Raw genomic sequence first — 24100 nt, 5'->3', positions numbered from 1 at the left:
CGTATCCTAAAGTAGACAAACTCCAAGAGAGAAGTGATCCACGATGATTTCGAAGAATCCAACCACCAGTGGCCTGGGAGTTAGTCTCGTCAAAGGCAGCATCGAAGTTACATTTCACTGATGGTGCGGAAGGAGCTCTCCATCGTTGTGGTTGTTGAGTAGATTGTCGTGAAGTCATTGGATGCAGTTTAATAGCTATCCATTCTTTTGTTTCAGTTTGTACTTGTAGAACAGTTTTAAATGCACTTTCTCTAGTTGTTTAAAATAGCGTTATTTCCAGCTTTCCAAATTTTCGAGAGTAACCAAAAAGGTTGTATAGCATCTTTTGAATATTTGTCCCCTATGTTGTTGAGTAATCAATAAGGGTTGTAATATCTATAAAATGTGGCGTGAAATAAATATGTGTGAGTGTTTCGGTTCGGCAAATTATAGTATTAGTTTTTATCTAATTTAGAATTGTCAAATTCAACCGCTACCGGATCTTTCGGGAAAATGTAATCCATATAAATATGATTGTGGATTCTACCAGAAAAAAAAAAAAAACGTATGAAATAGTAGAATAATATGGACAGAGATTTTTTTATCTTGGAAATGAGAAGGTGTGAACGTGTGAACGTGTGAACGTGTGGTTGTGTAATCTAAAGGTTTTTTTTTTCATTTTTTTTTTAACAAAAAAATCAGCTTAGACGAATCAGTTAGAAGGAAAATTGTCTATAAACAAAACATGATGCAGAGACATATGCGCTTGGCGTGCTAAAGAATCCGCTCATACATTAGCATTACGAGAAACATAAATCAAAGAAAAAGAAGAAAACTCCTCCCTGTCAATTCGAATGTCGTCTAAATATGTTGCAAAAGCTGGCCAATCAATTAGGGAAGACACCATTTTCACCAAGTTAGAGCATTAGGAAAGACACCAAAAGTTTTTAATCAGAGAATTTTGAAGATCTCTTTCTTATACTTACTCCTAAGATCTCTTGATAATTAAGCTGAAATGATCCAACCCATAATATTAGTAGTTAATATTCAATCATAATGGCCCATCGTTAACTTTAATGCTCCACGCGGTATCAAACTCGTCGAACGAAACTAGTATTTGTTTTCTTTTTGTGGAAGTAATTAATTTGATTTAACAAGTCGTCTTCTCTAGAAGAGACCGGATTTGTTTTCTTTTTTTTTGTTTGTATGTTCATAAGCGAAACTTGTCCACTGGTCAACTCCAGCCTTCCCAACCAAACCGTTTTCTTCGTCAAGGTAGATGTGCCTGTTTCTTCTTAATTCGTCAAACTTGTAGACTTTTTGTTTTCTCAATCAACTTTTATTAGAGTCTACATATATATTTTTGTTATTTGAAATTGTGACTATAATAGACTATAGTTTATACTTTATAGAAAAAAGGATCTACAATTTATTAACGTATCGTTTTTTCCTCAGTTCTATATATAATATGATATAGGCTACCAACTATGTATTCGATCTGAAATTCCTAAAGCAAATTCTCTCCAATTATTCTTCTTTTTTTTTTTTTTTTTTTGCAATTTTCTATACGAAAAGAAGATGTTATGTAAAATTTTCTGAAAAACGAGTTATATCTTTTTTCTCAGAACGTTAAACAATTTTAAAAGGTCTGAAGTCGTTAAGAACTAGAATTGACCATGAGATAACTGGAGTCTGGAGTCATGCATGAGAGTCTCTCATTGAGAGACCCTAATTGGAGTCATGGAAGGTGCCACACCGACAAGCTTTGTTTCCCCAATTTCGTTGTCACTCAGACACTCACTTTCTTTATTAACGTCTTGTGTAATATATTAATACGGACCAAACATGCATGGCCATTTAAATTTACACGGCAAGTAAGACAGACTACTCAAAAAAAAAAAAAAAAAAAAAAAAAAAAAGACAGACTACTCGTCCCACGTTCATATTGACACCACGGTTTTAGAGCAAGTAAATTATTATTTAAAGTGTCTGTTTGTAGTGTACATGAATGATTGGGCCACAACAATTAGTTCATATACAATTTGAGTTTAAGCCCAAATTGAGTTCTACGCAAATTCATGACAAAACGTTCCAAATTCAGAATCATTAATCTTTAAATTTGACTGTCCTTTATTACTTTCCGACTCACGAGAAGATAAAAAGAATTTCAACAGTCTGATTTCATCTAATCCATCTATATATGCATGGTTTTACTATAAATTGATCACCCATGCAAGCATTTCCTCCACACTCATAATAAGAAGCTATATCTTTCTTTGTCGTCATAATTTTTAGTTGAAGCTATATCAGGGAAGATGTTTGGATGGGGTTGCTTCATCGTGGTCGTCTCTTGTTTGGCAACGATAGTTCAGGCTGCTATTAATCTTGCGTATGCTTTAGGGTATCTATGAGGTATATAATGTTTACCTCTTAATTTCTATTTGGATTTTTGAATAATCGTATGCTCTAACTGTAATAGATCGGGCTTATTAGTCAGATCTCACAATGAATTATTAAATAAATTTCTTATTTTCTATGTCTATTTAATTACTTCATTTCATATATATATCTCTTTATGGATTGACACCTTATGCCTACATTCCCAATTATGTAACGTTTGGTGTAATATTGTTCTTACGCTCTTCCAAATGTAAGATTTAACATATCTTGATATCTCTCAATGCGTTATGGTTTCTCTATTAGCACATAGTGCTGAAATTTCATAATTTATGGAACCAGGTTTAAACAACTGTCCTTAATTATACGGCATTTGTAAATCGACCACTAAGTATTGCAACGAGTAATCAATCACGTTAAGTACGCGCAAACTCTCGATTCCATTTGTTTTAGCATCTTTTTAGGCCCCCCTTATATAATTTTTTATTCCTGCAAACCTACGTATGTTATCTCGCTTGTACTTGCGAAATAAAATTACCGTAACATGCCACTTATGTCATCAGTCATCTTCCATCTCACTAAGTATATTATAATGCGAGATGCGATGTAAAAAAAGGCAAAAAAATATTATAATCTTAAACAGATGGTAAATCATATACACGCATTAATGTACTTTATTGCCTTCCAAGTTCCTCCTCATTATCATTGTCTCTTCTGCATCACTTTCACACTTTGAATTTATATTTCATAACTATTGGAAATTTCAATCATATGTAAACTACTTAAATATTTGCATACCACTTAATTATGTACAGTTGGATCTAATCATTTAATATTATCAACATACTGTATCTTTTACTATGATATCAAAAAAAAACATATATTTTATTAGTATATTCAACATGAATATATGTAAAAGATATTCAATAGAAACAAATCTTACTGAGTTTGCGGATTTTAATTTGAGCACCAAGAGCTGCTGAAACTATGGGCGACTTTAATTAGTTTGGTACTTGTGGGTTTTGAGTTACAGTAGTCTCCTCACACCATGTTTCCGTACACTCGGTCAAGTATGGATTTTCATTCCATTATTTACGCAGGGTAGCTTTGTACTTGCACATTCCTTTTTCCTTGGGGAGTTTTTTATTTTTAATAACGAAGTAAGGATTGATACTTGACTTGATAAAAGAATAGTCTGACGTTCAAAATGATAGGATACGTTAATAGTTGTAAGATACAGACAAAAACCATTTGAGGAAGACCCGAACAGACAGCCATCTATAAAAAGAAGTGAACCTTAGAACGTTGAAAATTCCGGAGAATCCCAACATTTTTGGCTTCTGCTCAAGCATGGCCCTTGTCTTTTGGGTTTTTACTTTTTAGTGGTCTTCGCCATGTATTCGTTAAGTACGTCAGTGGGGTGACGTTGCACTATTTATGATGTCGTCCTCATACCGGCCCCTCGAAAGGGATTCATTCTTTGTCGTCGTCTGTGGAATAGATTCATTAGCCTTTGCCAAAAATCTATTTTCTCTTTATCTTGAGATCATATCAATCAATACAATAAAACTTGAATGTTTCTCTCCAAAGCATGAGACATCAACATTGTGAAGCATTCTAGAGATGACACATCAATTAAAACAGATAACCAATGAAAACATTTTAATTAATACAACTCATCATTCTATTCTAATAATAAACATTTACTAACCTATGAAATTAAAATATTAATACAAATAAGCTTTTTTGTCTAGGTGGACACATATTTGTTCTCCTGGATGATTTGATTTCTTCTTCTTTATAATTACCTTTCATCGGCGATTCTGATCCAATCGATAGAAAGAGAGTCATGGGGTCACCAACACTGCAGATTCAATGTTATTTTCACCAGTGTAACGAAAAGAGTTTGTGTGATCATGTCAACACACTTGTATCGCCGACTTCGTTCAACAAGGAGGGAGAGAGAGATTTGGTGTTGAACGCTAACATCGCCACAAGAAGGAGAGAGGAGAAGAGAGGTAGCCATGAGAGAGAGTATGGGAGAGCAAGAGAGATCATAAAAAAATAGATAAAAATTAAGAAGAAAAGATGGTGCCGAGAGATGGAGGTGGAAAGCGGCGAACATGATGACAATCAACGGAGAAGGAGACGTTGCGGAGGTGGTGGATCTGGTAGTCATTACTATGACTGTAGCAGGCCACGTGGTGGTGGAAGAGCAAAGTCGGAGTAGATCAGAGCTGGAGAAGAGAAGAACGAGAAAAAGGAATAAGAAAATAAAGCATTTTGGAGAGATGCCTTTGGAGGCTCGTCGGCGCCGGATGTGACATCGGATTAGAAAGAAAAAAATACTTGCGTGATCACCATCAAGCCATGAGCTCGTACCAACTAACGGAAATCCGATCGGAGTTATATTCAAGAAGTTATGTGGGTTGCTTCCTACGTAAGAAGGTATTGAAACTGCCCAAACCAGAAACCCTTCAGATTTGAGGTTGTCTCCTTGGAACAGTGTTTGGTAGTCCAAAACTTACCCGATCGAGCTGAGATTTGGTGAGGAGCTTCACGGTACTACTGGTTACAATTTCAACGGTGGGATTGTGATTTTAACGGTTAGTTGTGGTTTTCCACTGGTGTGTTTTGAGACATTTGTATGGAGTAAATAGTAACATTTTAATGTTTGGTTTGACAAATGAGGTTGGATGGAGCTGCAGCTTTGTATGAGTGTTCTTGAATATTGGGACTGACATAGGAAAGGAGAAATGAGTTTCAACATTTTAGTGGCAATGGAGGAGGAGAATTCTCGAGATAACAAAACACAAGAAGTTACGAAAGATGATGATATGTCTTAACCAAAGAAAATGGAGATAGATGCTGAAATTAAAAAAACAAGATGATGAAAAAGTTGTGACGGAAGATAAAGAGTCAGAGGTTTAGACAAATGGAGACAATGCTGAGACTGAAAAAGCTGTGATGGAAGATAAAGAGTCAGAGGTTAACTTGGGATTGTAGACAAGACTCATCCTTTGGAAGAAAAGATGTTAGAGTTTTACAAATACTAAAATGCAGACTTAAAGACCACTAGAGTAAAATACATATCTTTGTTTTGGAAGAAGAGATGTTAGAGTTTTACAAATACTAAACTATAGACTAAAAGACCACAAGAGTAAAGAACATATCTTTGTTCGAAATGCTTCATGATGGAGTAAGAATAATGAAGTTGTTTCTTTGATGAAGAGATTGAAACTAGGAACCGATAGGTGAAACATGTTTCTTCATTTTTATTTACTCATAGTTTTAATGCTACATAAGCATAACTATGATGTGATTTCGAATATGCGACAGAGGTGGATATTGAAATATTTTTTTGTTTGAGTTTGAGGCGGATTATGTTTTAGAGAATTTTATTATGAAATTTATATGGTATGGTTTTGGCATTTTGCGATCATAGAGTTTTTTTATTATTTAAATATTATATTTTCTTTTAATGTTGACAAATCATGTTTTTAAAGTAAATAAAAAATCAAAATTAATAATCAATCAACACATGCTTTGATTTTTTTTTATTATTATTGCAAACAATATATAAAAATTATCTTTAAGATAATTAAGATAAAAATAACTCGCGGCGTAGCGCGGGTACTATCCTAGTATAGTTAATAAGTTAAACATTCCAACGCAAGTATGGATTATGGAACATATGTTGTGTTAAACAGCTAAAGTTATATTCTTCCATGTATCAGTACAAATATTCACATATCATTAAATAACGTTTGCAATACCAATTTTCTCACTACCTGTTTAAGTGATTGTTTGTTACTACATTCCAATGTAACAAACATACGGAATCATGTTTTAGTGCCTACATTATGTGTTGTTACATTTTAGCACCAGAATGACCTGAATACTATATGGCGCCAAAAATGTGGTAACACGTTTGACATCATGGAATTGCATTTTTTGACAAAATTTTGGGATCATGTCTTTATGCTCTTCTTTAGAATATCTATACGAGTTTTTAACTCTTGTGACTGGATTCACTCTCCACGATCTGAAGATATATATAAGTTGTTCTACTCACCCATTCGTTAGTTGCGCATAAAAACAAAACTAGGATATCTATACATATAAAAAATGATAAAGCTAAGATATACAGATGTTCAGCAAATAGTATATCATATATACATAATATACATGTACTAAAATAATTTTGCATCTGATATATCTATAAACATCTACAGAAATGATATATGGCAACATACACATGCTATGCATATGAAATTACGAAGAACAATAGAAAAACCACAGCAATCACGATATATACAGATGCATTTTTAGTTGTATTCCAATTAAGGGCCAGATATACGTGTACACTCTTCGGTGGTGGTGCACTCCATTGGTGACCCTCGGAACCCTTGGCAGCGTTTGGTGATGACGCAACGAGCAGTATAACATAAGGCAGAGAACGAGGGGCAGCTTTTACAGACGGAGGACGAGTATCCTCCTTGAACTGTAAGAGGATTGAACTGGCCATGATTAGGACGATAAGTGGTCGCCATGTTTTTCAAACTTTTCCGTCCCTGGCAACGTTTCGTTGTGCTCGGTCCGACATTCATTTTGGAACTTCTGTGTTCATTGCCTTCCAAATTTCTCCTCATATTGATCGTCTCTTCTGGATCACCCATACAATTCACACATATATTTCAGTTAATAGCAACACCTTTGGTAAAATCAATATAATATATAACTATTTAATTTATCGATATATTGAACTAAGAAGAAATAGTAAGTAACTGAATTCTTTAAATCGGATCGGTTCGGTTTAAATTATAGTATTATAAAGACAATTTTGTATGTTTATCTGGGAAATGAATGACTAGTAGAATGAATATGACTTTTATTTTTAATATATTAAAAAATGTAAGAAGACTCAAATTATTTCTTAATAAATACATAATAAAAAACTATGTGAAACATGTAATTGGATCAAAGCATTCAATATTATAAACATAATGAATATTAAAACGTGAAAGATTAAAATACAAACAAAAAAAATCTCACTGAGTTTGCGGATTTCAGTTTGAGCAGCAAGAGCTTCGTCCATATGAAGCGAAAACACGAGGAAAAGAAATAGCATGAAAATAAATGTCCGAGATGCCATCTTACTAATTCTCTATGTTACGTATATGCCTAAACACAAACGTCCTAATATACTCTTAGCATGGGCCTGGATCTGACCTAATCAACTCTTCGTATGTCTGTTTAATCACTGTGGCTCACGTTATTGCATTTATATAGAGTAGAGATCGAGATAAGAGAGTTGAAACATATGGTAGATACTTAAGCCACACACAAAAAAAAACAGAAGAAGGTGATCTGGATAAGAAAGAGAGAGCTGAAGCTAAAGACGACTTAGTTTTTCATTTGTGGGGTTTTGGGTTTTAGTGGTCTCCGTCTCCGCACACCATGTTACCGTACGTACACTCGGTCCAGTGGATTCATTCCATTATTTACGTTGGGCAGCTTTGTAATTGTACACTACTTTTTGGGTGATCGATCTTGTACGTGCACATGAAGTTTTGATTTCTTTTTTCAAGCACATCGATTTTAGGGTCGTAACCAGGGGGTGTATTCAACTTGACATTTTAAGTGATTTGTGTAAAAGTTACAAATCTTATGTTATTCAATCATGTATTTTAAAAAGTCTCTTGAAATCCACTCTTATTGAATTGATGATTTAAAAATCTACTTTAAAATTCACTGTTATTCAAAACAGTTTGTGAATTTAGATTTTAATAAGTTTTATGGATTCTGGAAGATTTGAGAATATTTGTTTAGTTAAAAATACAGAAATCCAAATTTCATGATTTTTTGTGGGATTTGAAAGAATTTTACCATAAATCATATCAACTTTCCTAAAATCTATCAAAATTCCAAATTTTCTGAATCTCATCAAATCCTCCAAAATCATTGTTTCAATACAGTTTTTATATTTGAAATTGTAGAAAACTATTTTTTTTTCAACGCATAACCACACAAAGTTTCGATCCAAAACTACTTGACGTTTAAATTTTGAAATCATTCACTCAAATTCAGTTAAGTTAAAAGCGCGTTTTAAAATTAAAATTAAAATAAACCAATTTGGGAATCATATCTTGATCATTCCTCAATAACGAAGTAAGGGAGTTGACACTTGACTTGAGAGTTTTATACTCGTGTTTTTTTCTTTTCATTTCAGTAAAGAGATCAGTATTTAGAGTGAAATTTTCTACGAGTTTTGAAATGTACATACTATCTTTTATTTATTGGTATTTTCCACAGATAACATATCTAATCACGTGCATGTTAAACCAAATTATTCTTGAATTTGTATGCCATAAAGTCAAATATTTTACGATAACTTTTACATCTTTTCTTATTCTAATTTTGGTCGTAATTTTTACAGTAAAATTGAAGTATTCACTAAATTATCGTAAGCAATAAACATTTGAAAAAGTTGTAATTCGTAACAAACAAAAAAAGTCTAACATCAAAACCCAAAAAAGAAAAAGAACTAACAAGAAAAAGAAAAAAAAAGTTTAAAACTGGAAAAGTAAAACAAATTCCAGCTTATACAATATGGATTAAAGTAGCCGGACGTTTCAAATCGATAAGATAGGTTAAGAATTGTAAGAGAGAGACAAAAGACCAAGACTCCAACACACTATAGAAAAAGGAGTGAACCAAATGGACGTTGAAAATTCTATAGAAATTCCCTCTGCTCAGGGTTGGCACTGTCTGTCTGTCTGTCAGTCTCTAGAGAGGAAAGGACACGTTATTATTGTTTTCATTATTTTCGTTTCTACTATTTTTTTTTTCTCGACTGGAATTTTCATTACTATTATCGATTCTTTTTGTAGTATATATCGATAATATTTTTACAATCCGAATCCGTTTGAATTTCCCGATATACTTATAAAAATACAGAAATAATACCTTTCTTGACTTTTTAAAGATCAAGTATAGTATTTAGTTTTACCAGTTTTTCCGTCCACATAATATTAACTCTAGTTTTTTTAAAAAGGAGAGAGTTCGTTAAGACAGTACACTATTTCGATTCACGGTTCTTTGTGTGGGTCGTCGGTGACGTTTAGGCATTTTTTAAATCAGAGTTTGTGGCTGTTTGGTTCTTCTCCAGGGTGGCATTGGGCTTGTTGGCTCATTCCGGTAAGATCCTCCTCGGCTTGTGGTCCACCGGTCTGTTTTACATCGGCTGGAGTGGGATTTTGGTTTTGGTGTGATGTTTTCTTCGTGTTAATGCGGCTTCGTTTGCAATGCTTTACGTTCTGGTGGAGACAATGTGGTTGAATAAAGGCAGCGGTTTTGTCTAGGTGGCTTTTTCAATCCCATGGGAAATGGTTCCTGTAGCTCAAGCTCGGGAATGGTGGTCAGAGGCGGCTTCTCTGGATGCCCATAGGTGCTCGTTTAGGTCCATTCTAGCGGTTTTTGAGGCCTCGGAGAAGCTGTAGGCACCCTTCTGTCTCGAGGTTTTGAAGGCTGGCTTCGGGTAGGTTACGTACTTACTCGTGGCAACAATGATGAGGACTCGAGTTCTTTAGAGTTGAGGCAACCACGAAAATGTTCGAGTCTTTACTGGTTGTTTCTTCTTCGAGTCTTTAGTGGTTGTTTCGATGAGGCTTTCCTAGTTGTGTTTTTCTCTCATATTCGTAGATCTTGTAGTCATAGATTAATTTCGATCTTTCTATCATTTTTTGTTTTCTCCGTAACCGCTATCACAAAATTAAAAATTGGTATAAAACTTAACTTTTTACCAAAAAAAGAAAGAAAAAAAAATATCCTTTTTTAACGAAGCTCCACACTTTGGTGAACACACGCCGACGCCGAGTCTGACTCCATTTCATAGCAGAGGAAAGTTGCAGAAGTAAGGAAAGTCTAATATAAACCAATAATCAAACTTTAAAAAAACACCAGAATGCCAAAAACTCTATATACAGAGAAATAAATAATAAAAATATAAATAGATAATTCTTTTTTATAGGAAAATATGCATAGACGTTAGAAAGTTTAAATCATAGTACTGAGGAAAATACGTAATGTCTATTTTCTTAATAAAAAATGTTTACGTTGTTCTCGTTATTTTCAAGATTTATTAGGGAATAATAATTTGATGACATAATGACATTATTGTTATTATTATTATTATTTTTGAATATTTGTGACCCATGTTTGCGAATTAACTGTTCTATGTCTACCATCATTAGCCATGCATGGACGTCTCGGATACAATATTATTACTCTCTACGTATTGTTTCAATTCACTGATGTAGCTATATAGATCGACAATCATATATATTTGCTATCGATAAAATGTATGGTAAACTATGACATACACTTTTGTAAAAAGGTTTACTATCTAATTCCATGAAATAGAAGAAAAAAAAACAAGGGTGCCATATGGCCCAATTGATTAATGTTCGCTATATATAACATCACATTTTTTTTTGAAAACAGAAAATGTCTACATACATGTATAGATATAAGGATATATATATCCATATGAAGAACAAGAAAAACTGCAAACCAAGCCACAACGTGAAAAAACGTGCTTATGCGTATGTCTATATATATTGACACATTTGACCAAGTCCATGTGTGCCTTTGGAAGAGCTTGGAGGCGGAAGAGGTTATGGAGCTGAGGATGAACGCTTACATCGGTTATATGTATATTCCTTGCAGACTGCTCCTAGTTGTAGGGCTTTGTCAGTCATACTCATATACTTTTTCCTCTGGGGCGTCGCTCTATTAGGACGGATTTCGGACGGCGTGTTATTAGTTGTTTTCTGTCCAGAATGTCGAGACGTGCTCCCGTGAGCTGCAATTTTCGAGCCTTGGTGCCCATTTTCATCCAAGTTCCTCCTCATCGCCATTGTTTTTTTCGCTCCACCTTCACATTACACATGGCATATATATTGTCAAGCCTTTAGTACTTTCAATGATAATTTGCCTCTAAGCTATATAATATATACTGAAGTAACTTATAATATAAAACTAGAATTGGACCCGTGCTAGAACATGGATTAACATTTATTTTATTTATTTTGTAATTTTTATTTAAAGTGTTATATATATGATTGTTTTATTTATTTTAATTTTTTTAAACACTATGCCATGAAATCATATGTTGAATATAACTTATGAAAATAATATCTATTTTGTAAGATCTATTCTAGTACATTTAAATTTTGACCTGCGGTTCACTGCAATTTAAGTTATTTGATAAAAATATTATTTTCTATTTGTTAATTTTATTTGATTTGTTTAGTTTTTAAAATTATATATTGTATTTTGATTGTTAATTATATGACTTAACCTACACTATACCACATATTAATTATTTTGTTACAGTATTAATTAATCGATTTAATTAGATACATCTATTAATCTAATATTCATATTGTTAACAAAATAATGAGATGATATTTTATCCATGTAGCACCGAATTAATGACATTTTAAGTTTCTATTAATATCTACTCAAACATTTCTAGCCATATAACCCGTCGTGTGATATTTTAATTCGTTGTACACCACAGAAAAAACTTCATAATAATCTAAATATATTTTTAAAATTTAAAATGTTTTAATAAAGTTTCTTTTTTTTATAGAAATTGAACTACTTATAATATTTGAACTTCTTATAAAGTTTAAATATTATTAATATCTTAAACAGTTATAAAAATTAAATGTTTTAATAATTGAAATATTAATAATCATTAAAGTTTTTTAAAAAGTTCACAAAATAATGAGATGATATTTTATCCGTGTAGCACCGAATTAAGACATTTTAATTTTCTATTTATATCAACTCAAACATGTCCTGCCATATAATATATCATGTGATATTTTAATTCATATATATTATTAAAATTTAAAATGTTTGAATAAATTTTATTATTTTAGACATTGAAATAATTATAATATTTGAACTTCTTATAAAGTTTAAGTATTTTTCATATCTTAAACATTTTATAAAAAGATAAATGTTTTAATAATTGAAATATTAATAATCTTTAAATTTTTTAAAAAGTTATACATTTGAATTTTTAAAGTTATTAAAAGTTGAAATTCTTTAAAATAAATAACCATAATAAAATGCATAAATTTTTTAATTTCAATGTCTGATAAAGCAAGGTTTCTGCTCATTCGTATTCAGAATCATTTTGGTTTCTTTTTTATTAATATGATTTTGAATCTTTGCCTAGTTTTCTTAGGTGATGTAGGGCATTTTGTATATTTTTTTTATTCATCAGTTGAGCAATATATGTCTGTTTAAAAAATTTAAATTACATCATATGCAGAAAAAATCATAAATTTTATTAACTAAATATATTAGATAAAAAAATTAAAAAAATTAAAATATAAAATAAAATAAATGTGAAAGAAGAATCACATATTTTTGTTTTAATTAGGTTGAGAGATTTCCTTATCTTTTAAATGTTACCTATAATTGATTTATATGTTACTATAATTAACTAAATCCATACTATCCTTACTTACCAAAAATTAGACTAACCCGTATATTATGATACACATATATCATAAGTTTATAACAAAAAAAATCATAAATATATCTATTATATAGTCTAAAAAAATGTTGTGTACTTCTGTTTTATTATATAGAGGATAACAATTAAGTTAAAAAAAAACAAAAAAAAGTAATCTATATATAGCTAGGTAGAAGACTCACCGAGTTTGCGATGTTCCATTCGGGCAGCAAAAACGTTTCCATCTACAAAAAGTGAGAGTTTGATGAAAAGAAGAAAGAAAATGATGGAAGAAACAAAAGACACCGCCATCTTAATTGTGAAGGTATGATTAATTCGAGCATTTATTATATGTACATAGAGGAGACATAAGTTGAAGACGATTGTCTTTGAGCTCAGTTTGTGGGTTTCTAGCTACCGTTTACTCGGTCAAAAGAGTTTGCGTGTTATAATATGTGGGTCAACTTTGTATTTTTTTCATTTTTCCATTATTTTCTCTTATTATTTTTCTAATTATATTTGATGCAGTTGCTTTTTTTATCTCCGTCAAATCTATACTATTATATGGGGAGCATATTTAGAAAAGAAAAAAAAATCAAATGGAATTTTATATATTGCCCCTTCAAAAAAAATATTAGAGAACAATAAAAAAACCAACAAGGACATGTTTGTCATTGTAAAAGGCAAAGACGCGCAGATCTTTTAGCGACCCAGAGAAACTGCGCTCGGATCTAGAATAAGAGTTCGGATCTGGAATAATGACATGGACGTTTAATGACAGATTTACCTGGAAAAAGAAAAGAATTAATTAATTACATCATTTGGGAATCATAATAAAATAAATCTTCCTATAATTCATACTTACCATTAATGTAATTTTCAAATTTCAAATTATAGGAATATATTTGGAAATATTGTAATCTTATATTTCTGATATTTTGGCAACTACTTTTGGTATATAACTACAAAATATGGAATGAGATAATCCATCAATTTAAACAAATTATGGAATAAGGTGATTCTAAATCGAATATATATACATTAAATAGAACATTAAATTGAGATATTCGAATTTATGGGAGCATATTCCTAAAACAGAAACTAAATATGCTATATATCTCAAAGATTATGTATAGATTTATTCTTATGTAACCTAAAATCATAATGCAAAAGCCAACTGTTTTTTATTATAAATATACATCATCCGATTTCTATCATTCTAAATAACCAAAATTTGAGACCCAATGAGCCTTTGTGGCTAGACGTCTAATTACGGACAATATTCTGCTCGCGCAAGAAAATTTCCATGCTCTGAGGACTAATCCAATCTGCAAGTCTAAATTTGTGGCGATAAAAACAGATATGAGCAAAGCTTATGATAGAGTAGAGTGGTCCTTTTTAGAAGCTTTGATGAGAAAACTGGGTTTTAATGAGAAGTGGCTTGAGTGGATTATGGGGTGCATTTCCACTGTCTCGTATCGTGTCCTTATAAATGGCGATGCCAAAGGAAATATAATCCCATCCAGAGGGTTGAGACAGGGAGATCCGTTATCTCCGTTCTTATTTATTATATGTACGGAAGCCTTAATTTCCCAGTTGCGAGGTGCCGAGGACGAGGGCCTCATCACGGGCCTGAAAATCGCACAGGGGAGCCCTCCAATATCACATTTGCTATTTGCTGATGACAGCTTATTTTTCTGTAAAGCTGAGATCCTACAGTGTGCGGAGTTGTTAAAAATAATTAATATCTATGGACCAGCCTCTGGACAACGCCTCAACATGGAGAAATCGGCAATTTTGTTTGGAAACAAAGTTCCAACCCATATAAAAACAGACATAAAGAATGTGATTGGTATCTACAAGGAAGGTGGCATGGGTATGTATCTTGGTTTGCCGGAGAAGCTCTGTGGCTCTAAGCAACAAGTTTTCTCCTTCGTGCAGGAACGTCTAAATAACAGAGTAAACGCATGGTCGGCAAGACTCCTCTCAAAGGGAGGTCGTGAAGTCCTCATCAAATCGGTAGCCCAAGCTCTTCCAACATATGTTATGTCATGTTTTCTTCTACCACAGGACATTTTGAACAAGCTACGTGGAGCTACTCAATCAAGGAGTCTCCATTGGATTGCTTGGGAAAAGATCTGTACCCCTCAATCAAGGGGAGGATTGGGATTTAGAGACCTCAAATCTTTTAACATTGCTCTGTTGGTAAACAAGTATGGCGCTTACTACGTTACCTGGATTCTCTATTGAGTAAGGTCTTGAAAGGGCGTTATTATAGATACTCAAACCCTTTGGACGTTAAAACGGTGAATTCCCCGTCTTTCGGGTGGAAAAGTTTGATGGCAGCAAAGAACCTTCTTCATGGGGGACTTAGGAAAAACATCAAGTCCGGTTTTAACACTAAGGTTTGGAGTAACAATTGGATCCCAGAAATACCTGCTTGTCCCGCAAATGATATTGGCGTAACCCGCAATCCTCATTTATATGTTGATCATTTTATTGATTTTGAGACAAAGGGGTGGAAAACAGAGATGATCTCGGGTCTTGTTGATCCAGCAGATGTGCCCCTAATCTTGGGACTCAAACCGAGCAGGACTTTTCAAGAGGATGACCATGTCTGGGTACATAACAAATCGGGTCAATATACAGTTAAATCGGGATACTTGATAGCCACACAACAGAACCTAGATGTTCTCGATGTATCAGAGCCAAGCATCACAAGTCTTAAAAGTCATGCGTGGAAACTGCGTACCTCCATGAAGATTAAACATTTCATATGGCAAGCGATATCCGGGTGTGTCTCTACAAATAGTTGGCTTGCAGACAGGCATTATGGAACAGATCGTTCGTGTGTAAGATGTGGTGCAGACGTGGAATCAATATACCACATACCTTTTGAATGTCCTCCAGCTGCACAGGTTTGGGCCCTCTCGGGGATACCTACAAGTCCGGGTGCTTTCCCGTGTCACGCTTTTTTCTCTAACTTCGATTTCCTCTTCTGGCGTGCTAAAGATCTGGGAACAGAGGAGGAGCAGTTACATAGCTTTCCTTGGATAGTCTGGTACATATGGAAAGCACGAAATGATAAGGTCTTTAATAACCGAGAGATCCTCCCGACTGACACCCTAAGCATTGCTCTCTCAGAATCAAAAGCATGGAAGATAGCTCAATTAGTGGAGGAAGCTGGAAATGAGGAGGTTATGACACCGCGAAAGAAATGACTAGCTCTACAGCTTTACTTACGGGTCGCTTGGTTTGTCAAGTAGATGGATCATGGAGAATGGAGGACAATGCGACAGGTATAGGATTTCGGTTGTCTGGCCCTGAGCCTATCTGGGGCCTAAAAGCAGTGCCATGTCTACTATCGCCTCTGCATGCGGAATTAGAGGCTTTATGTTGGGCTATGGACAGAGTTCTCTCCATGGGATATGCTATGGTCCACTTTGAGACAGATTGTCAAGAGATTGTGAGCATTACAGATGAATCAAAAGATTGGCCGGCGTTTGCTTCGGAGCTTGATTCCTTTCAATCTTTGCGTAGAAGGTTTACTATGTTCTCTATTGGTTTTATTCCTAGAACAAACAATGTCCGTGTCGATTGCATTGCGAAAGCGGCTCGAACACGAGGTTTTTTCTTTTCCCATGTAAGTCCGCAGATTCTAGATTGGTTAGCTCATCAAGCTATCCTATTTGAACCGGCTTAATAAGATATGGAGATTTTGATGTCAAAAAAAAAAAAATACCGAAATTTACTCCAAAACATCGATCACAAAAGAAGAAAAACCAAAAAATGTTTGTCGGATCCACATATATTAATAAGTTGGCATATCCAGGTCAAGATACTCCACCCATGGAAGCAATTGATAGACTTTTTCTTTCGTATAATGAACATCAATAACTTTTTCAGACAATTTTGTAACTCTAACAATTTTGCAGCTGATAAACCAAATACAAAACTATCTATAAGCAATTGATAGTTCCGTAAATCAAGATGACAATATCATTACTGGTGAAGTCCGTTCGTAAAAAGTTTGTAAGATATTACAAATATGAGTTCACAAGAATTTTACCACTATCTCATTGAAGAGTTCCATCAATGTGAGGAAACGGCAAAAACCAAAGAAATTCCAGAAATCCAAGAATTTGAACGATTAGGCAAAAGTAAGCTTATTCTAACCTACCTACCAAAGAATTTTAATTTGATCTGTCAAATTATATTAAATTAATGTTTTGCATTGCCAGGTTCTCACACATATGAACATACTATCAAAATCAGCAAGCATTTTTACTCTAAAGGTGATTCAATGCATTTATAATTTTCAGAAATATGGATCTATTCATTCAACTTATCTGCTATCTAACATTCCAATTCTTTCATCTTTTGTAAAAATATTCATGTTGAATCTATGATTTTCATGATGTGCCATTGCAATAATATATAAGAAACAGGTGTATTTTTTTGGTACCTTTAATTTGTCACTAAATCCATAATATATGTCTAGGTTTGCAAATGTATCACATTTGGCGTTTTAAGCAGTCTACCCGACCAGAGGAGATAAAAAATCTACAGTCACATGATTTATTTTTACAAAAAGATATGTTAATAGAAAACAAAAAAAACCTTATGTGATACGTACGTAGATTTCTTGAAGACCAAGCTCTCCGTGACAAACATCACACAATCATCACTGGAAATTTCGATCTCAACAACAATATAAGAATCCTAAAGTTATAATTTTTATGATCCTAAAAACTAAAATTATAGGGTTTCACAATCCTAAAAACTAGAGATTTACGAAAATTTGATTTTTACTAATATAATTAATGAAATTTTTTAATTCTATAGGGAAGACCATCCTGAGTAATTTTAAAAAATAAAGACATCGGCAGTGAAAGAAAGTAACCAGGATCCGCTTAACCAGTTATAGATAAAGGTAGGTCTACTCCAATCCCTCAGCCAATAAACAATAAAGTAGGCACATTTCCCTATTTCTCAAAGAAAAAAAAAAGATTGAATGAGAAATAAATGTACTCAGACAAGATTATAAAATTTAGATAGTTAAATTAAATTTTATTTGAATCCAAAATTTACGATGAAACGGTTATTATTTTAAAGGTTTTGAAATTTGATGAAAGTAAACCAATATAAGTTTATGTTATACATGTTATACTAAATAATTATATATACAAATAAAATTTTATATAGATCCAAATCTTTTAACTACTTTCTTATCAGTTGGATTAAAATATACAATCTCAAATAAATAAATTATTATTAAAATTACGGTTATAAGATAAAAACAAGACATACCATATATGAGACGAGACAAGTTCTCGAAACAGATATACTATCTTTCGCTTACTATATTTTGATATACATATCTAATCATTTTTTTTCTAAACCGAACTGAAAATAAATTGAATATTAAATTGGTAAAAAGTTGGATTATGCATGTTAATAACATTTTTAACAAATACGTTTACAAATGTAACTCCTTATGTACGTAAAATAGTGTAAACCTAATTGTAAATTTCGTTTTTTTTTTGAAAATTAATTCCGCACGTATGTGCGGGTCCAACCCTAGTATATATTACTTTGGTATTCAACATGCAGATCCTATACCACTTTGGTATTCAACATGCTGATTCTATACAACTTTTCTGTGATAACTAAGCAGTATTTGATATTGCTGCCAACCCAGTTTTTCATGAACGTACTAAACACATAGAAGCGGATTGTGAATTTGTCAGAGATGCAATCAAGGCGGGAATTATTGCAATTTTCAAGATCCATATTATCAACCAGCTTGCTGACATTTTCACCAAGTCCCTTGGAGTTCTGCAGTTTACTTATTTTCTTCGCAAGTTGGGCATTCAAGACTTTCATGCACCAACTTGAGAGCAATGTTTTTAAAACCGGACCGGTAACTGAACCGGAAAAGCTTTTGGGTCATGAGTTAATATGGTTCAACCGGGGTCAACCGGGTTCAATTGATTGTGATGATATTTTTATAAATAATAGGTATGAATATGTTTTCTATTTTTTCTTTCAATGATTACAACTATGATATAATTGGTTATACCAAATAAAATACTTCAATAATCATAATGTTTTAAAGAAACCTTAAAAAGTAATAAACTCAAAGTGTAACAAACTAACCATTACCAATAAAATATTTTAGTAATCAGTCTCTTCTATTATTACGTACACTAGGGAAAAAAATGAACACCAAATTGATTACCAAAACTATCTTGATTTTGAAGATTTGTGGTGTGAGTTGCAGATATTTCAACTAGAAGGAAAAAAACTAGTATGAAAAGTAAAAAGTTCAATTACGGGAATTTTTATTTTAAAAAACCTAACTATTGCTAAGAATAAAGCTAGAAAAAATAATTAATTGCACTCGTTTTTACAAAAAAAGTTAGAACCCGGTTTTATCCGGTTTAATGGTTCACCGGTTTTTGGGTTTTTGGGTTTTTGGCGGGTTGATATGTTTTTTTACCGGTTCAAATTTCTTTGGGTTTTGATATTAACCCAACCCGGATATGTTGCCGGTTCACGGGTTAACGTGGTTCGACCGCCGGTCCGGTCCGGTTTTGAAAACATTGCTTGAGAGAGAGTATTAGAGAATATTGTGTAAATCTCTATAATTATGTTATATTACCTTATTTTATATCTTGGTCATCAAGTTTAGAAAATTCTCTTAGGTTATCTCCAATGGGGGTTTTAAGAGACGTTTTAGTGGAAAGGTAGAAAAAAAATGAGAAAGGGGAAAAAAAAAAAAAGAGCTCCTCTTATTTAGTTTTATTGAGAACAATTTTTTTTGGCCCGATTGTGTTCTTTCCCTTCCTCTTTCTCGCTCTCTGTTGCGAATCTCTTAATCGGAGGAGATTGAATCAGTTGGAATCGTTGGAAATGGAATGGAGATTGGAATCGAAAGCTACGAGACGAGCAGAGAGGCCAACACTAAAAAAAGCAGGCTTTGATCTCAGTACCTCCACCTACGAAACCTGATCCCTCCACTGCTGCTCTTGCTCAAGCTTACGCTCCCGGTCAGGTACCATCCACGAGACTCTCGCTTTTAGTTCTCCCTCCTGTTATATATGCAAATCTTCGGTGAAATTAGTAGTATCCAATGATAATGTTTTTTGTGTGTGTGTTGGATCGTTTAAATTTCTGTAACTTATATCTGGATGCATCTAGTTAATCAATAAACTAGATAATTGTATGTTATATATAAACGGCCTTATTGGTGTTTATATAGGATCCATCTTGGAAGAGTATCAACATGCGTTCCATGATCAAATTGGTGTTGTTTGTGTTGTTGGTTCTTTCTTTTCACTCTCAATCTTTGTCTAAATCCCTGTTTCTTAGCTAATGAGAGTGTATGGAGCATTGATGTGGTCGCTTGGTGAATCTTAGTGGTGTGATAGAAATTGCTTTCTTTTCCTTTATTTTGTGAATCATGATTGTAACAAGAGCTGATCTAGACACCTTTAGTTTAGACCTGATAGTCCATCTCCTATCCGAGTCAGTCCTTCTTCTAACTCTTCAGTTTATCATGAGGGGAAGAAGGATCAGGCACCTAGTGTGGAGTATAATCATGAAGGCACTAAAGAGCAGTTTGAAGAAAATATCATTTAGTGATGTTGTTATTGGTGATGATGATGTGAGTAGAGCAGTCTTGTTGAGCCTAGGTATGGATGCTTTCTCTTATGATATTAGATTCGGTTTGAGCAGTCTTTGTATGTGTGGCTAATAGATGTCATTTTTGGTTTACGTTAGAGTAGGGAATAACCTGTATTCGATACATCTCATAGGAGAGAACTGGTTTGATGCCTCCTTGTCTATTTAAAATGGTTTTGGGAACTATCTTTTATCATGATCTTACTGCGTTCTTCCATGTAAACTTAAGCTCATAGTGTGAGATTCAATAGTAATAACACTTTAGATCATGAATAAGCAACAGTTAAATAGATCGAAAAATTCTTTAGCTCATTTTGGAATAGATACTACTCATATAACTCCCTTTAGTAGACTTGTGATATTTATTCTTTGGCACAAATGGTTTTTTTCTTCTTAACAAATTGTGATGTTAGTTGTGCAATCAGTCGTCTTTCTTGTCATTTTCATACCTAGTACCAGCATTGCTCCTTTTACGATTCCGTTTTGGTGAACAAATGTTGAAAACCTCTTATTGAATTTTTCAGTGAAGTTGGTGAATCAGACGATGAGTTCCATCATGGAAGTGGTAAAAGCTGTATGTGCACAATCATGTGAAATCACCTTCTTCTCTCTTTTAAGTAACAAAGAGCTTTAATATAGTTTGTGGTAGATGCTCTTTTCTCCAGCGAGTTTTGAGTTCTCTCTTATTCAGGACACCTTTGTTATTTATACATATAGCGAGTAAGTGAGAAATGAGACAGATGACAGGAGAGAGAGAGATGGTTTGCAAAAGATTGGATATCCCACAGGGCACTGCACTAGAGAAGCAGTTTCCAAGTATTGCTGCAATGGCAATGATGAAGAAGGCTCTGAGCGGTTTAAACCCGACCGGCTGTAGAAAGACCAACTCCCTCTTCGTCTGGAATGTTGAAGATGTAAGGTGAAACCAATTCTGTAACGCCAATCTTGCTGGTGTCTGGACACAATACAAAACTAGTATCTACCTACTTCAAATAAACTTGGATTTGTGTCAGCAAAATGTATATGTACTCTCAATACTGGACTGGTGTAATCATTTTCACCGTGTGAGATATAAGTAAATTTCTAGAGCCTTGTTTCAAAACATTATTGTTATTTCCAAAATCTCAAAATTAAGAGACTCAAAATTAAAACCCACCATTGGAAGGGAAAATTTTAATTAAGATTCCCAAAGTTCTTATTCTACTAAAAGTACATAATATATTAATAAAAGAAATTTAATAGGCCCAAAAATATAACTCCCCATTGAGGTTGCCCTTAGGACTTCTAGAGTTGTATATATATGTTTGTAAAGATTAATGGAAGATGAACTTTCTCGCCTCCAATATTGTCACATACGCAAGGAAAGTCTTGTCTTTTACCAGTTAAACTAGATTAGGACCTGTGCTAAAGCATGTGTTGTCGTTCTTTTTTTTGACGACCACTGGGTTAGCTAGCCATTCTGGATACTTTACTTCAACGATAGACCTAGCGCCAAGCAGTTTTTCCACTTCGTCATTGATTGCCTGTGATCGTTCCGGTCCTAAAGTCCAACTTTTTTGCTTGACGGGTTTATGCGTAGAGTCGGCGTTGAGTTTGTGCGTTGTGACCGTAGGGTCGATACCTTTCATATCCCCTACCGACCATGCGAAGGTTGTAGTGTTGGTTCGTAGAAAGAGGATTAGTTCGTCGCGCATTGCTGAAGTTATCTCCGTTCTGATATTCACACATCGCTTCTCATCTGTCTCATCAATTTTCACCTCTTCTGTTGCGGTGACGCCTTGCTGGATAGGAGTCGGCCTTCCATCAGTCGGTGATGGGTTGTCACTGCCGACCTGGTGCTTTGGTTGCTATAACTTCTTTACCGTGCGAATCTTATGTCAAATCAGAAAACAAGCCCTTGCGCTATGATGGTTACCGCGCAACGTATACACGCCTTTTGGGGTTGGGAATTTAATGCACTGGTGATACGTTGATGGGAAATGGCTTGACTGTCCGTCGCATCGGTGTGGTAGCGAGCCTTTGGGAAAAGGGTGTTCGTCGTGTCGCTTCGAGCAAAAGGTCCAGTTCTGGTGCTTTGCTCATTGCTTTGGGAAACGTCGTCGCTATTTCTTGTATTTTGTCCTTAATCTCCATCAGTTCGGCGTCCTTGATACCATTTGGTTCTTCAATCGTTGCAGTGGAGCGAAGTCCTCGATCGCCAACCTGTACTTGTGGTGTCGTGGTTGTTCCAACGGTGTCAAGACTTGCCGGATTTGGCCAAGTTGCATGGAGATAGTTGATTTCTTCTTGTGACCTGGCTTGCGCTGTGGCCGCGCGTCCAGGCGAGTGTTTGTCCGCTGCTCTTGTTGGTCAAGGCGTGTCATTATCCCGCGGAATAGCTCGTCAATACTGGCGATGAATTGGTCGGCGAACAGAGCGAGCTGTTCGGGGGTCTATGTTACTTCGGTGGTCACCGGGCTCGCTAGATTCGTAGCTATGATGAACTCTCCGGGGCTGTCTGTGAGTGTAGCCTTCCTCGGGGCGTCTGGGGTTGGAAGAGTTGCGTCTCCCGCTTGATCTGTTATTGGGGTGATCGTTCCTCCCGACGACCCTATCCCCTGATTTTTGTTCTTTGCATTTCCTGTCATCTTGTCTATCGTTCGTAGGTCCGTCTTCTAAGTCTTTGAAAGAAAACTTTGACTTGATTCCCCCTATCTGGTGCGCCAAATTGTTGATGTTCAGATCAGTCACAATTAAAGAATTTAGTTTGGTGAAAAGGAGGTCGAAATTCTCTTATTAACTCGGTGCCGGAGCACAAAAGGATCGGGCTACAAAAGGATTAGACAAGCCGAGCTAGTGGTAAATAAAGCAACAACGAGCTGCGAGCTCGTCAATTCTATAGTTTTCAAGTGAGATCGTCTACTATCCTTCTCTCTGTTTTTGTCCACCTTTTTTTTTGGACCTTCTATATAAATACCGTACGCCCGTATTTATAGGTAATCGTGTCGGTTCGTCCCCGAAAAAACCATAATGCCCTTCCTTAGCTTTCATATTTACTTAAACCTTTTCTAGGCCGGACCTTTTGTGGGAGCGAAGATCCACCCCCAACAGCACCCCCAACAGCTACCCCCAAAATCTTGTTCTGAGCCAAGTCTAAACTCTTCCTTATGCCTCGCTTGGATGGTCTACGGATCGAACGCCACCACAACGGTTGTAGGCTGTATATGCTATTTTGTTTGTAAGCCGTAGCCTCATGATTCATATATATAATAAGTCAAAAACTAATCGTCTGTAAAGCAAACTTCAATTTGTGGTGATATTAACCCAAAACCACACAAAAATGTAAATTAAACTTTGTTCCTATAAGTTTGTCAAAAAAATATATCATGACTGCCGAAATTAAATCTAAGCTGGAAACCCTAAGGTTTTATATATCTAATCCTTAAGTTCTAACTTTATATATTTTGTGTAGACGAGCCGGATGGAAACGGGCTTCGAACTTTTACATGTTAACCCATTAGG

General features: G+C 34.4%; 2 protein-coding genes across 2 annotated transcripts; one reads left to right on the top strand and one right to left on the bottom strand.

The window, feature by feature from the left end:
- Positions 1-6529: 6529 nt before the first annotated feature.
- LOC104741109 (uncharacterized) lies at positions 6530-7654 on the bottom strand. The gene is made up of 2 exons (XM_010461889.3): positions 7432-7654; positions 6530-7042 (listed from the first exon to the last, which is right to left on the bottom strand). The coding sequence occupies exons 1-2, from the start codon at positions 7529-7531 to the stop codon at positions 6720-6722; spliced, it is 423 nt and encodes a 140-aa protein (XP_010460191.1). The 5' UTR covers positions 7532-7654; the 3' UTR covers positions 6530-6719.
- Positions 7655-16130: 8476 nt separating this feature from the next.
- Positions 16131-16616, top strand: LOC147928040 (uncharacterized). The gene has a single exon (XM_087485990.1). It carries the CDS (start codon positions 16131-16133, stop codon positions 16614-16616), a length of 486 nt encoding a protein of 161 aa, XP_087342116.1.
- Positions 16617-24100: the final 7484 nt, after the last annotated feature.

This window comes from Camelina sativa, chromosome 14 (assembly GCF_030686135.1).
Source record: "Camelina sativa cultivar CO46 ecotype springtype chromosome 14, ASM3068613v1".
Taxonomy (NCBI): domain Eukaryota; kingdom Viridiplantae; phylum Streptophyta; class Magnoliopsida; order Brassicales; family Brassicaceae; genus Camelina; species Camelina sativa.
The sequence above is the reverse complement of the archived record's forward strand: the minus strand, read 5'-3'. Positions and strand labels throughout refer to the sequence as shown.

Bases quoted from the DNA above. Each gene is read 5' to 3' on its own strand.
- LOC104741109 (XM_010461889.3), bottom strand. From the start codon at position 7,531: ATGGCATCTCGGACATTTATTTTCATGCTATTTCTTTTCCTCGTGTTT. The intron at 7,043-7,431 runs GTGAGATTTTTT...TGGGTGATCCAG, and splicing joins AACTGAAATCCGCAAACTCA to AAGAGACGATCAATATGAGG.
- LOC147928040 (XM_087485990.1), top strand. From the start codon at position 16,131: ATGACTAGCTCTACAGCTTTACTTACGGGTCGCTTGGTTTGTCAAGTA.